Source organism: Ziziphus jujuba, chromosome 2 (genome assembly GCF_031755915.1).
Source record: "Ziziphus jujuba cultivar Dongzao chromosome 2, ASM3175591v1".
Taxonomy (NCBI): Eukaryota; Viridiplantae; Streptophyta; class Magnoliopsida; order Rosales; family Rhamnaceae; genus Ziziphus; species Ziziphus jujuba.
In genome coordinates, this window is record NC_083380.1 from 12,165,653 (window position 1) to 12,176,836 (window position 11,184).

The following is an 11,184-nucleotide window of genomic DNA, read 5'->3' on the forward strand; positions in this document are numbered from 1 at the left end:
TGTATCCATTATTCCTTCCACTACCTACTCCAAACAAAGTGATTATAACTAATCAATAGTTTTGACAATTCTTTACTTTGTGATGTTTTAGTTCCTGCACAACGAGCTTTTTATGTCAAAGAATTTTGCTTGGTTCTTGGCATTCTGATTTTAGTGCTTAGCTTTCTACGTCTAAATCAGTCTTCTTCAAGGACATATTTTGGTTTCATATCACGGTTGGATAATATTTACTTTTAAAGTTTTATTTGGAGCAACTTTGATAAAATAATAAAGAAAGTATAGAATCATAGGATACCCATTTCAATTAATCCTCATTCCAACTAGTCACCCTTGTCTAGATGAAGGTAATATAGATAAGTGCAATTAAATAAGTATTTATATATATATATGTATAATATAACCATTAATACTCAAGAATTGTATTGCTCTCCATAAAAATTTAGAAAAAAAAAAAATTCCAAATTTAAACTTTGTCTACAGAAATAGATATTTCCATCCACCTACAACTTTTCATCAATTGTAACAAGCTTTTTTCATGGATCAAAGGATATGGATTTCTCTTCCTCTGCTTTTATTGCATTTATCATCTGTGAAACTTGACTCATGGCGGGCCTTTCATTTGGAGAAGGATTTGTGCACTTTAGAGCAATGTGCAACAAATTCACCATCCTTTCTTCACTTGCACCTTCGGATATGAGGGCCTTATCAAAGACTTCAAAAGTCCATTCCTCTCTAACCACTGATTGGACCCATCCAGGCAGATCAAACCCATTTACCTGAACCAGCTTCCCAGTTAGAAGCTCCAAAAGAATCACACCAAATCCATAAATATCAACCTTGAAAGCTTGGTCTCCTTCTAAATCTTCTGTTTTAATGCTGTTTAGGGGAGATAGCAAAGATTGGTCTTGGTTTTCTACTGCCATTAGACCATATTCACTTATGCAAGGATCCATAGTCTTGTTGAACAAAATGTTCATGGATTTTAAATTACCATGAGCTAAACCATCTTCATTGAGCTCCTCGTGCATGTAGGATATACCTTGTGCAACGGTAGCTGCCACAGTTAGTCTGCTTCCCCAGTCAAATACTTGGCCACTTTGAGATCCTGTCATTGGAAAATAAAAAGGTTTTCAGTACAATAATTGTACAACATCAATAATAGAACATATTAATGATGTTCATAAAACAATTCTAAGTATAACCAAGAAAATTATTGACTGTTAGCTACCTACTACTTGTTGAATAACCATCTATCCCAAAAAGCTTAGCAAGTGGACCCAATTATATATATCAAACATACGTGTCAAACAATTACTTAACATAAATCCAAATGTCACCAATGACATAATATCATGTTAAATCACCGTCTATCTCAAAAATTTATAAGAAATAACCCAATTATGTAAATCAAACATATTTTCCAATACTTCAAATTCTACTTACCATGGAGAAGCTGGAAGAGACTGCCGTTTTGCTGATATTCATACACCAAAAGCTTCTCTTGTTTTGAACAATAATATGCAAAGGGTTGCAAGACATTCAGATGCTTCACTTGGTCTATCCTAGTCATTCTCCATTTGAAATCTTCCCTTGAAATCCACCAGTCTTTGATCCTCTTCACAGCCAGCATAGCACCATTGCCAAGCATCACTTTGTAAAGGCTTCCATGTTTTCCTCTTCCAAGCAACTCAGCTGGAGCTTGGAGCAACTCCTCAAATGTCAAACCCCTAACCGGGCTCGTCAGAACTGTAAGTGCTGGAGCTTTACCACTTTCAATGGATGTCAATGAATATTCAGACCTCTGCCCATCATTCTTCAACTCATAAGAACTAATAGTGCTAGGCATTGCAGTACTATTTTCGAGTGCCAAAATCTTTTTCTTTTCAGCTTCTGAATTTTGTTTGGGTTTCTTTTTCTTGACAACAAGTTTGAAAACTATAAAAAGTAGAACAACTAGGCCAAGAATTACATAACCCAAGTAGATGAGAATCTGCCCAGAAGATGGGCTTCTGGATTTCTTCATGGCTGGTGGCGGTGATGGAGTTGGTAAACAGGAGTTGTTCAGTGGTTTGCCACACAAGTTAGGATTTCCCAAGAAACTTTCAGCACTGAATCTGCCTTTGACATCAGGAATTGGGCCACTGAAGTTGTTGTTGGAGACATTGAAAAGCATCAAGTTGAGGAAATCGAATTTCGGAATCTGTCCTCTTAGCTGATTGTTCTCAGCAAGGAAAGATATCAAACCTGATATGAGTTGCAGATCAGGAAGCTCACCATAGAAGTTGTTGTTGGATATATCCAATCTTTTCAGATTGTTTAACCGAGAAAGTGATTCAGGAAGGTCACCAGTGAATTGGTTCCCACTAAGATATAAATGGGTCAGAGACTTGCAGCTTTCAATATCTTCTGGCATCAATCCAGTGATGTTGTTGTCTTTCAGACTGAGCACCATAAGGGACTTTGCCATGCAAAGAGACTTGGCATCAAGAACTCCACTCAGATTCAGCGTTTCAAGAGCTATTTTTCTCACATAGTTGGACTTCTTATCACAGATTACACCCATCCATTTGTCTTTGCAGGGGTCTGAATCAATGTTCCAACCCCAACTATTAGTTCTTGCATTTCCTGGTGAAAGTTTATCCATGAACTGGATTAGAGCTCTTTTCACCCCCTCTTCTTCTGAACTAGCTTTTGGAAAGATGAGAATGATCAGGATGGGGAATACCCAGATAGGAACTCTTTCCATTTTTCTGAAACAACAAGCTGAGGATTCTGTGGAACAATGGCTTTTTCTTTTTATGAAGAACTAAGTTTTGTATATTGGTATTGCAAAACGAGTAGAAAATAGCAATGAATGTTGATGATGTTGTTGCTGCTGCTGAAACCACTCATGAATGCCAATTGTCTGATGCTAAAGAAGATTGATTGGTGGTATTCTTTGGGCAATTGTCAGTAAAGACTTTGCACAAATTAGTTATAATCATACTGTATGGAACTAAAATATATATGCCGGCACTTTGAATTAGTCTTAGCATTTGGTTGTATTTCAACAGTATTTGGTTGTTTCTTCTAATATTATTTATAGTAATACTCGTAGTGTACATGAAAGAGACCAATGGCTAAGTAATGAATTAAAAAAGTTTTTAGATCCTTTCAACAGTTTGAATGCCACTAAATGTTGCAAAATGCATTAGCATAACAAGCTAATAAATATTTTAACAGTTGTAGCTAAAGTATTTTCATTTTTTTGAATGAAAAAAGAACTTGAATGATTGGATTCTTAAGATTTATAGTATAAGAGGTTGGAGAGTAATCTGCAGCATCAATTCTATGCAAGAAAGGGATGCTTGTTTTTCTTTGGACCACAGTGGCATCTTTAGAATTTAGTTGAACATTCACATATTGACTTGAAGTATAATAACCTGCTTTGCCTTTTGAGAAATCAGAGAGCCTAAACCAAACCCAGTTTCAAAATTTTCTTCCAAAACAGAAAGCCATAAATAATAATAATAATAATAATAATAATTTAAAATAAAAAACAAGTTGTATATTATACTTCCAACATATTAAAAGCTAATCCGTAAGCCTCTGTGGATCTCTAAAGGAGTAAGGAGCTTGCTAGCCTGATAGATGAGGCTTTTGGAAATTACAAGGACATTTTTGAGCCACTTACGAATTTCCAAATCATGTCAAGTGGGTCTGAAGAAAACAATAAAAATCATCTAAAGTAAATTGGAGTTTGCATATTTTATTATACTCAAACTTTATGTTGCACAAAAATTAAAAAGGAAAAAAAAAGAAAAGGAAAGTCTCTACGAGTCTACCAAACCAAAAGCAAATTAGTGGACATCTAATAAATCAACATTTCTAATAAATAAAACAAAAAAAAAGTTTTAATTAAGTAGGAATTGTGGCCTTAAAGTAGGCCTGTATCCTATAAGATCCCACCGGAAAAAAAAAAAAAAAAACCCTGTACCTTACGAATTGTGATAAATATTGAATTATATCACGTTTGCTTAATTGTGATTAAAACACCATTCCTAATGATTGATTTCGAAGAATGAATTAAATCAGTAGCAATTAACAAACAAATTAAGACAAGAAAGCCTCCAAAAGTTTCTTTTTCAATGGCATCTTAAGCCAAGTGACAAGAACCTAACATTTTAATTATTTTGTTGTTGCATTTTTTATCTCTACTTTTGTTGGTGCTCCATGCTCACATTTTCATATACGGGTTAGAAATACCATCTCTAAATCTGACTCCTTCAAAATGTCTTTTACATGTAGGAAAAAAGGTTATTCAAATTTACTTGTTTCTTTCAATAAACTTTTTATTTGCACTTTGGCTTTCTGAAACTCTTAACCTAGTTTCACGACTGAGAGGAAACCATGGTCAAACTTTGATCAAACAATGAGACAAAATGCTACTTTCAGTATTCTAGTCTCACTCTCACAAAGCAAAGGGATCCAAATGGAATAATGTGAGGTAGGCTGGCCTAAGATTATGTATGATAAAATATGAAACAAAAATGACAAAATATGTCCAGGAGTTCCTTCCTATTTATCTATTTTTATGATTGATACCTTGTGTTAAATGATTTTTATGAAGGCATCAATGTCATAGTTCATGATTTTACAAGCAAATCAAATTTAGTCTACAAACATCTAATTAAATGGTGAAAAGCATGTAATGGGGTTTTTGTTGCTGTTGCTATAGATAGTGGAGTTTATATCAAAAGCTAAAGTAGCCCCGGATGTTAAAAACCTATGGATCTGCATGTCCAGCAATATCATCATCACTGGAACCACTTTCCTCATCAGTAATGTGATCATCGCCGCTCTCCTCTTCGGGCATCGAGTTGGTAATGTGCTCCTTTTTTGCATACCGTTCACAGTACTCTGTAACCACAAATAACAGAATACAAATATATATTTACCCATTTCTAAAACAACACAAGCCCTACAACAAACATTTCTATCGGATTCTTCTAATTCAAGCCGTGTAAAGCAACCTTAAAAATGCATAAACCATATGAAAACTCCCTCTGAAACATTCTTGAATTTGGTGGTGCCAGCTCATGGTGAACATTTTTATACATTAGAAATAAGGGGGGATAAAACCATAAAAAGCCTAGAATAACATCCAGATAACACTTTTTGTAGTTGGCAACATGGAAAAGGGATGATGTGTAGTGCCGTAGCCTTGAGTTAAACACCATAATCAGACCAATAATACATTTTATAATAGACCAACCCTTCTGAAGATACTTAAATCCACTAATCCTTGTAGACTATTTGCTATTTACAATTCTGAAATCAGTCTTAGTAAGCTAATCATCATAAATTTCTTGTCCGTAAGTCTCTCTCTCTCTCTCTCACACACACACACACACACACATACATATTTGGGACTCTATCTCTCAATCATCTATGTCATTGTTCAGAAAGTTCAGTTCATTCAAACCATCAAGTAGGCGTTTTTTTATTCATAAACTGAGCATACAGGTACAGAAAAATGATGACTTCTTATACATAAAATTTTCACCTTTTACTTTTTGATCATACAGCTTTCGGTCCTTCATCATTAATGATGCAGCATCACCATTCAATGGATCTGAAGGATTTGGATAAAGCAAGAGTTGTGGAAGAAAAACTTCAAAAACATTTAAAAGATCTGCAACAGCAAGAACCAGAAAACGCAAGTCAATCCCAGAAGCAGCAAAAAGAGTACAATAAAATCATGATAGATTAGCAGGATGCTTTCATTGATTTTTGTAAATTCATGACGAAGTACATAAAGTGTTACACACAGGCAGAATGCAATATAAATGGCATAGACAGATTGGTTACCAAACATTGGACTCCATGATTGATTAATTACATCTAAGCAGACAGAACCAGATCTGCAATTTTCAACAGACACCAAGGTCAATGGTCTTAGCAGTAGATTCAAAAGAAAAGACCGTGTGAACAACTACCAGCTGATTGCTAGAAAATTCTGTGATAACATGATTGCTGGATACTTCAAAGAATTTGATAGCCAGCATATCTGCATTCTAATAGTAAATGTTAACCGGAAAATGTTGCTTTTGAAGTGCAGGATACTCACAGCTCATCAACATTTGGGTGGAAAATCTTGTTCACAAACCCAATAGAAGGGGACTTGTATGGATAAGCATCAGGTAGCTCAACGCGGATCTTCCAAACACCACCTTCATAAAGGCCTGCAGTGACAAGAATCACATAAGATAAAGCATAACAGAGACCAAAAAAATTCAAAACATTTGTAGAAGAAAAGCAGGAGCATTACTCTGCAAAAGTAGGTGGGGAAAAGAAAACAAAAAATAAGGTCCTTAAATTGTCTCCATTCTAGACTGAATTCACCAAACATCAAGTATTAAAGAACAAAATGTTTCTCAAATATTCCAATTATCCTAGCAAGAAAGTAGATTCCTGGGACTGAATCCATATTCTGTTTTACATGGAAACAAGCAAGTAATCTTTATAAATCATTTGTAGCCCACTATTCATGTACATCCACACACACAAATTCTGCAAAATCTTTCTAATAGAGAAGAATTAACATAAGAATAAGACACTACTCTCTTTTGGACCATGGAATTCCACGTTAAATTCATTGAGGCCGTCATTTATTGTCTCCACAGTGTAATCACTCATCATCCTGGATAACATTAACATAATGTGTAAGAAAGGACACAATGAAAATCCTAAAGCATATTTTAGCATGTATAAATGTGGCTGAAAAATCTAGATGAAAAATCAACATATTATTAGAAGCTTTCCCTAGCATTTACCATCTAGTCTCATTAACAAAAATGCATGCAAATTAAGAAAATGAACAGCAGATAACAATGCAGTGACAACAACGATATGAAATGGTACTAAGCAACTTACAGCTTCATGACATCCATCTCTCTCCTTTTACTAGGGGAAGACATTATGAGCCAAATAAATTAAATTCCAAAACCTCCCACAACTGTCCAAGAAATCAGGTGTTTATCTGAAAAACAACATTAAAAATCAAATTTAATACAAACACAGCTCCAATTTTTAGGAAGACTATATGCATATGCAACAGCTCAGATAATTTAGGGGGATGAATTAGCTCAGAGCCTTCAAAAGGGTGTTCCCGAAAAAGTAGTAAAATAGGACTATAACTTCTTCTTTGAGATTTAGAGGCTAGTCCAAGCATAAGAAGCCAGTTCCTAAGCCTGTAAATTGTGAACAGACTCATAGCAACTGCTAGAGAAGTATGAACACAATGACATAAACCAAAAGGACTCTGTGTTGCCTAAATACCACAACATACTGAACACATCAATTATAAGAACCAGGATTACCGTCATAAATTACAAAGTGCCAATTTCACTGAAGTTTTACTTTATTCACAACGATAGTAGACCTGAAAAATTTTGTTCATCGTATCATAAAGAAATCTAATTACCAAGTTTCATATTTGTGGTCTGCAAATGCCAAAATCTTACAAGTTTCCAGATTAAAAATGAAAGTTTAGATATGTGGAACAATCTTTACTTTCCTCAATAACTCAAGGGTCTCATTGGCCATCAATCAAAGTATGAACAAGGAAAAACAAACACAGTATATTGTCCACAATCTAACGCTTTCTAAAGATGAAAACAACAAAATTCTGAGCCTTTTTAGAATCATTTTTACAAGAGCCAGTTCAAACTCCATTAAGTTTAAGATCCCATATTCTGTTATTTCTTTCCCAACCTTCTCTTCAGCAGTCCAGATAGAAGCATTGTTGACATATTTTTTAAAAAAAAAAAGAAAAAAAAAGAAAAAAAGAAAAAGGGAAAATATATATAATTCAGAAAAAGTCACATAAAAATCTCCATGAAGTCTAACATTGTACAGATAAACTGCAAACTTATTAAGATCTAATAGCCCATCAAATAACCCAACCCAGCTAACTAAAGTACAAAAAAAAAAAAAAAAAAATTGTTCTTTTTCTCTTATTCTGATCATGAAAATTTTGTTCATCTTAGATGGATGATAGAAGAAATGCAAAAGAAAGAAAAAAAAGTGGTACCTTACAACAAGCACTAGAAATTTGAAGCCTGTAAGAGGGGTCTGCCAAGTCTAATCTGATAAGAATTTCTCGAGAAACAAACAGAAAATGAAATAGGAAAAGAGAAAACTGAATAGAGAAGGTAGAGAGAGAGAGAGAGAGAGAAAGAGGGTGAAATGTGAATGTCGCTTGAATGAAGCACGTGTTGAAATAGTGGTGTCGAGACGTGGCAACTAGAAAGCAAGCTTTGCGGTGGTCTTAGTGGTGATTAATCATGCTTTTTTCACTTTTTCACATTTTTATTTTGTTTTCATGAAAATATGTATATATATATATATACATATTTTCAAATTTTTTTATTGGTTTCTTTATTTGGACGATACATTTTAATTAGTTATTTACCAAATATAGTATGCTTATAACTTTACTTTTTAATTAAATAATGAAATTAAAATTAAGAAAAAAAGGTTAAAAATAAGGAAATAGGAAATATAAACATGTACAGAAAAAAAAAAATGTTTGTTCACCCAATGGAGGATTGACGTTTAAAACACTATTCAAATTTAAGTAAATTTTGAATGTCAAAAGTTTATATACTATTAGATCAACTTCATTGAATTTTAATGGAATGGGTTTTGCTTTAAAATATATATATATATATATATATATATATATATATATATATATTTTATGGGTTTTAACACAATGGTTTTTGTTACAATTTCACTCTAAATATTATCACCATTTACCAACAAGTTTATTTTTTCCTTTAATGCCCAAAAAAAAAAATTATTTTTTTCTTTTAAAAAAAAAAAGGGAGTTTTCTGAAAAGGTCAAGAGTCAAAGCCGCAAGGCGAAGATGGAATGCATTCATTTTCGTTTTCCTTGTTTGCTATGCCCTCTGGCATCCCCTTCGCCTCAAGACTCGAACCCAGCTTCCACTGGTTGGGATGTGATGTGCTAACCACCGAACGCCCACATGAGTCTCAGATGAGATGTATACATTATGGTAACATAATGGGGCCATGACAGTGATTTCAATAGATTGATCATAATTCTCTTGGCATGACTTGAATTTTATTTTTAAACACAGGGAATTGGACTTATTCAATTCATGCAAATTACAAATGAAAGACTTTTGTTATATATCTTTTTTTTTTTTCCCCCCCTCTCAATTAATACTTTCTTTACATTTTCTGTCAGTTAATTATTTAGTGTTTTTTTTTTTTTAATTTTTTGGCTGACCCCTATGTCCCTCAACCCATGACTTGAAACTGTACAACTCTAGCGAGCTACACTACTTCGTTCAGTTAATTATTTAGTTTTGACTTGATTAATGGAAGCTGTAAATAATTATTGAAAAAATTTAATTTAGAATTTGAAGGATATTAAAAGTTTTTAAAAATTTAAAGGCATTCGATTTAGATTTTAAAAGAATTCATACAAGTCAAATGATATTCAATTCAGATTTTGATAGATTTTATAAAAATTTATTGAAATCTAGGTGTATTCAATTAAGATTTTGTAAAATTCTTTTAAAATTTAATGGTATTTAAAAAGTCATTGATTTTAAAATATTTTAAAAAATAATGGATTTTATTGGATTTGAAAGGATTTTAACAGTAAAGTTATAAAGAAAATTATTAATATAAAATTCAACCTTAAACTCAAAGATTTCGTTGGATTTTTATAAAATTTTTATGGAGTCTGTAGAATTCCATAACAATCCATCAAATCTTTTAAAGTCTATAACTCATTTTAAATCCATCAAACTGTAAATTGAATACATCTCTTTTAAATTTGCACATTTAATGCAATAATAATAAATTTGAATAAGATCCAATAATGAAATTGATAAGAAAAATGTCATTTAACCGTCTTCTCGTCTACTACTTAGTTTAGCATTTTCTCTATTATATTTCATTCCTAATAAATAATATGAGACTAGACATGAAAACAAGAAATCAAAAAATGAGATGTCATTTGCTAGCTTCATTAGGTTAAATCTTAAAATATTCTACTTTTATTTTTAAAAAATATTTAAATTAAATGTCTTAAAAAGAAGAATTTTATACATTAAGAAAACCTAGATTGTATAGGATATTAAAATTAAATCAAATTTAATTCAACGTGAGTTTAATAAAAGTGAAGAATTAAAAAAAAATTTCATTTTAGCTAGTAGTGAACAGAGAGAGAAAACATACATTGGATTAACGTTTTCATCTCCATTCACATTGATCAACCAATTTTCTCTACCTTTTTGTTTCAACTCGTTTTTTTTTTTTTTCTTTCTTTTTGGTAGAAGAAACAATTATGTTCCATATTTTTATTTCTCTTGATTTTTTTTTTTTCCCTCTGATTTTGTTGTTTCTTGCTGTCCTAGCTAGGTTTCTTAGCTGTGTGCTCTGTTTTGTTTTCGTAAAACTACAGGAACTTCCTACACATAGGTACATTAAAGTCATTATTACACCACATCAAGGAAACAATTTACAACCTTTGATCTTGATGAATACCCACAATCATTATTACACCACATCAAGGAAACAATTTACAACATTTGATCTTGATGAATACCCACAATCATAGAAACATCAACAAAAATGAAATATCCTTCTGAATACAATTAGATAGGAAAATATATACATATATATATATATATATTTAGAGAGAGAGAGAGAGAGAGAGAGAGAGAGAGAGAGAAGCGAGTGTGAGAGTTATTGGTGTTGTAATTTAAGAAGAAGTTGCAAAGCAGAAAGTTGCAGCTTCAAATGCAGGATATAATCAGCAGTCTGGACCATTAGCTGGTCTGGTTGGAGGCCTATTCCACCAGGAACCAGTTTCTGAAGCCTCTCAAACTTGCCATGAACTGCCATCTTCCTTCTCCTTTTTCTCTTCAGGTTCAAATTTACTGCTCCAAACTTTTTCTCATCCTTATAAGAGCAACAATTTGCATATATGCATGGATCAACAAAACCCATTAAATTTCAGAAATATGAAAACCTCAAAGAAACTGAAAGATTTAGAGCTTTTTAAATTTTTTGACAGGTAAAGTATTGAATGTGTGTTTGAATGGCCACATGGTTGGGTAGTGTTCTTATAGATGAAAAATGAGAGGGGCCCAAAATGGAAGT

The 11,184-nt window shown here is 32.7% G+C and overlaps 2 protein-coding genes across 2 annotated transcripts; both read right to left on the bottom strand.

Annotated features, from left to right (window-relative positions):
- Nucleotides 1–363: 363 nt before the first annotated feature.
- LOC107418456 (probable inactive receptor kinase At2g26730) lies at nt 364–3,932 on the bottom strand. Its single transcript, XM_016027154.4, has 2 exons — nt 1,444–3,932; nt 364–1,105 (listed from the first exon to the last, which is right to left on the bottom strand). Exons 1-2 carry the CDS (start codon nt 2,744–2,746, stop codon nt 534–536), a joined length of 1,875 nt encoding a protein of 624 aa, XP_015882640.3. The 5' UTR covers nt 2,747–3,932; the 3' UTR covers nt 364–533.
- Nucleotides 3,933–4,472: 540 nt separating this feature from the next.
- Nucleotides 4,473–8,241, bottom strand: LOC107418449 (ubiquitin-conjugating enzyme E2-23 kDa). Its single transcript, XM_048473630.2, has 7 exons — nt 8,075–8,241; nt 6,916–7,021; nt 6,603–6,682; nt 6,110–6,224; nt 5,851–5,903; nt 5,546–5,674; nt 4,473–4,899 (listed from the first exon to the last, which is right to left on the bottom strand). Exons 2-7 carry the CDS (start codon nt 6,957–6,959, stop codon nt 4,766–4,768), a joined length of 555 nt encoding a protein of 184 aa, XP_048329587.1. The 5' UTR covers nt 6,960–7,021; nt 8,075–8,241; the 3' UTR covers nt 4,473–4,765.
- Nucleotides 8,242–11,184: the final 2,943 nt, after the last annotated feature.

What these genes read in the sequence shown, in the direction of transcription:
- LOC107418449 (XM_048473630.2), bottom strand. Translation starts at nt 6,959, where the DNA reads ATGTCTTCCCCTAGTAAAAGGAGAGAGATGGATGTCATGAAGCT. An exon ending in CACCCAAATGTTGATGAGCT is followed by an intron (nt 5,904 to 6,109) that starts GTGAGTATCCTG and finishes TGAAAATTGCAG; the next exon opens with ATCTGGTTCTGTCTGCTTAG. An exon ending in GTATGATCAAAAAGTAAAAG is followed by an intron (nt 4,900 to 5,545) that starts GTGAAAATTTTA and finishes TTGTGGTTACAG; the next exon opens with AGTACTGTGAACGGTATGCA.
- LOC107418456 (XM_016027154.4), bottom strand. Translation starts at nt 2,746, where the DNA reads ATGGAAAGAGTTCCTATCTGGGTATTCCCCATCCTGATCATTCTCATC. An exon ending in TCTCTTCCAGCTTCTCCATG is followed by an intron (nt 1,106 to 1,443) that starts GTAAGTAGAATT and finishes TTCCAATGACAG; the next exon opens with GATCTCAAAGTGGCCAAGTA.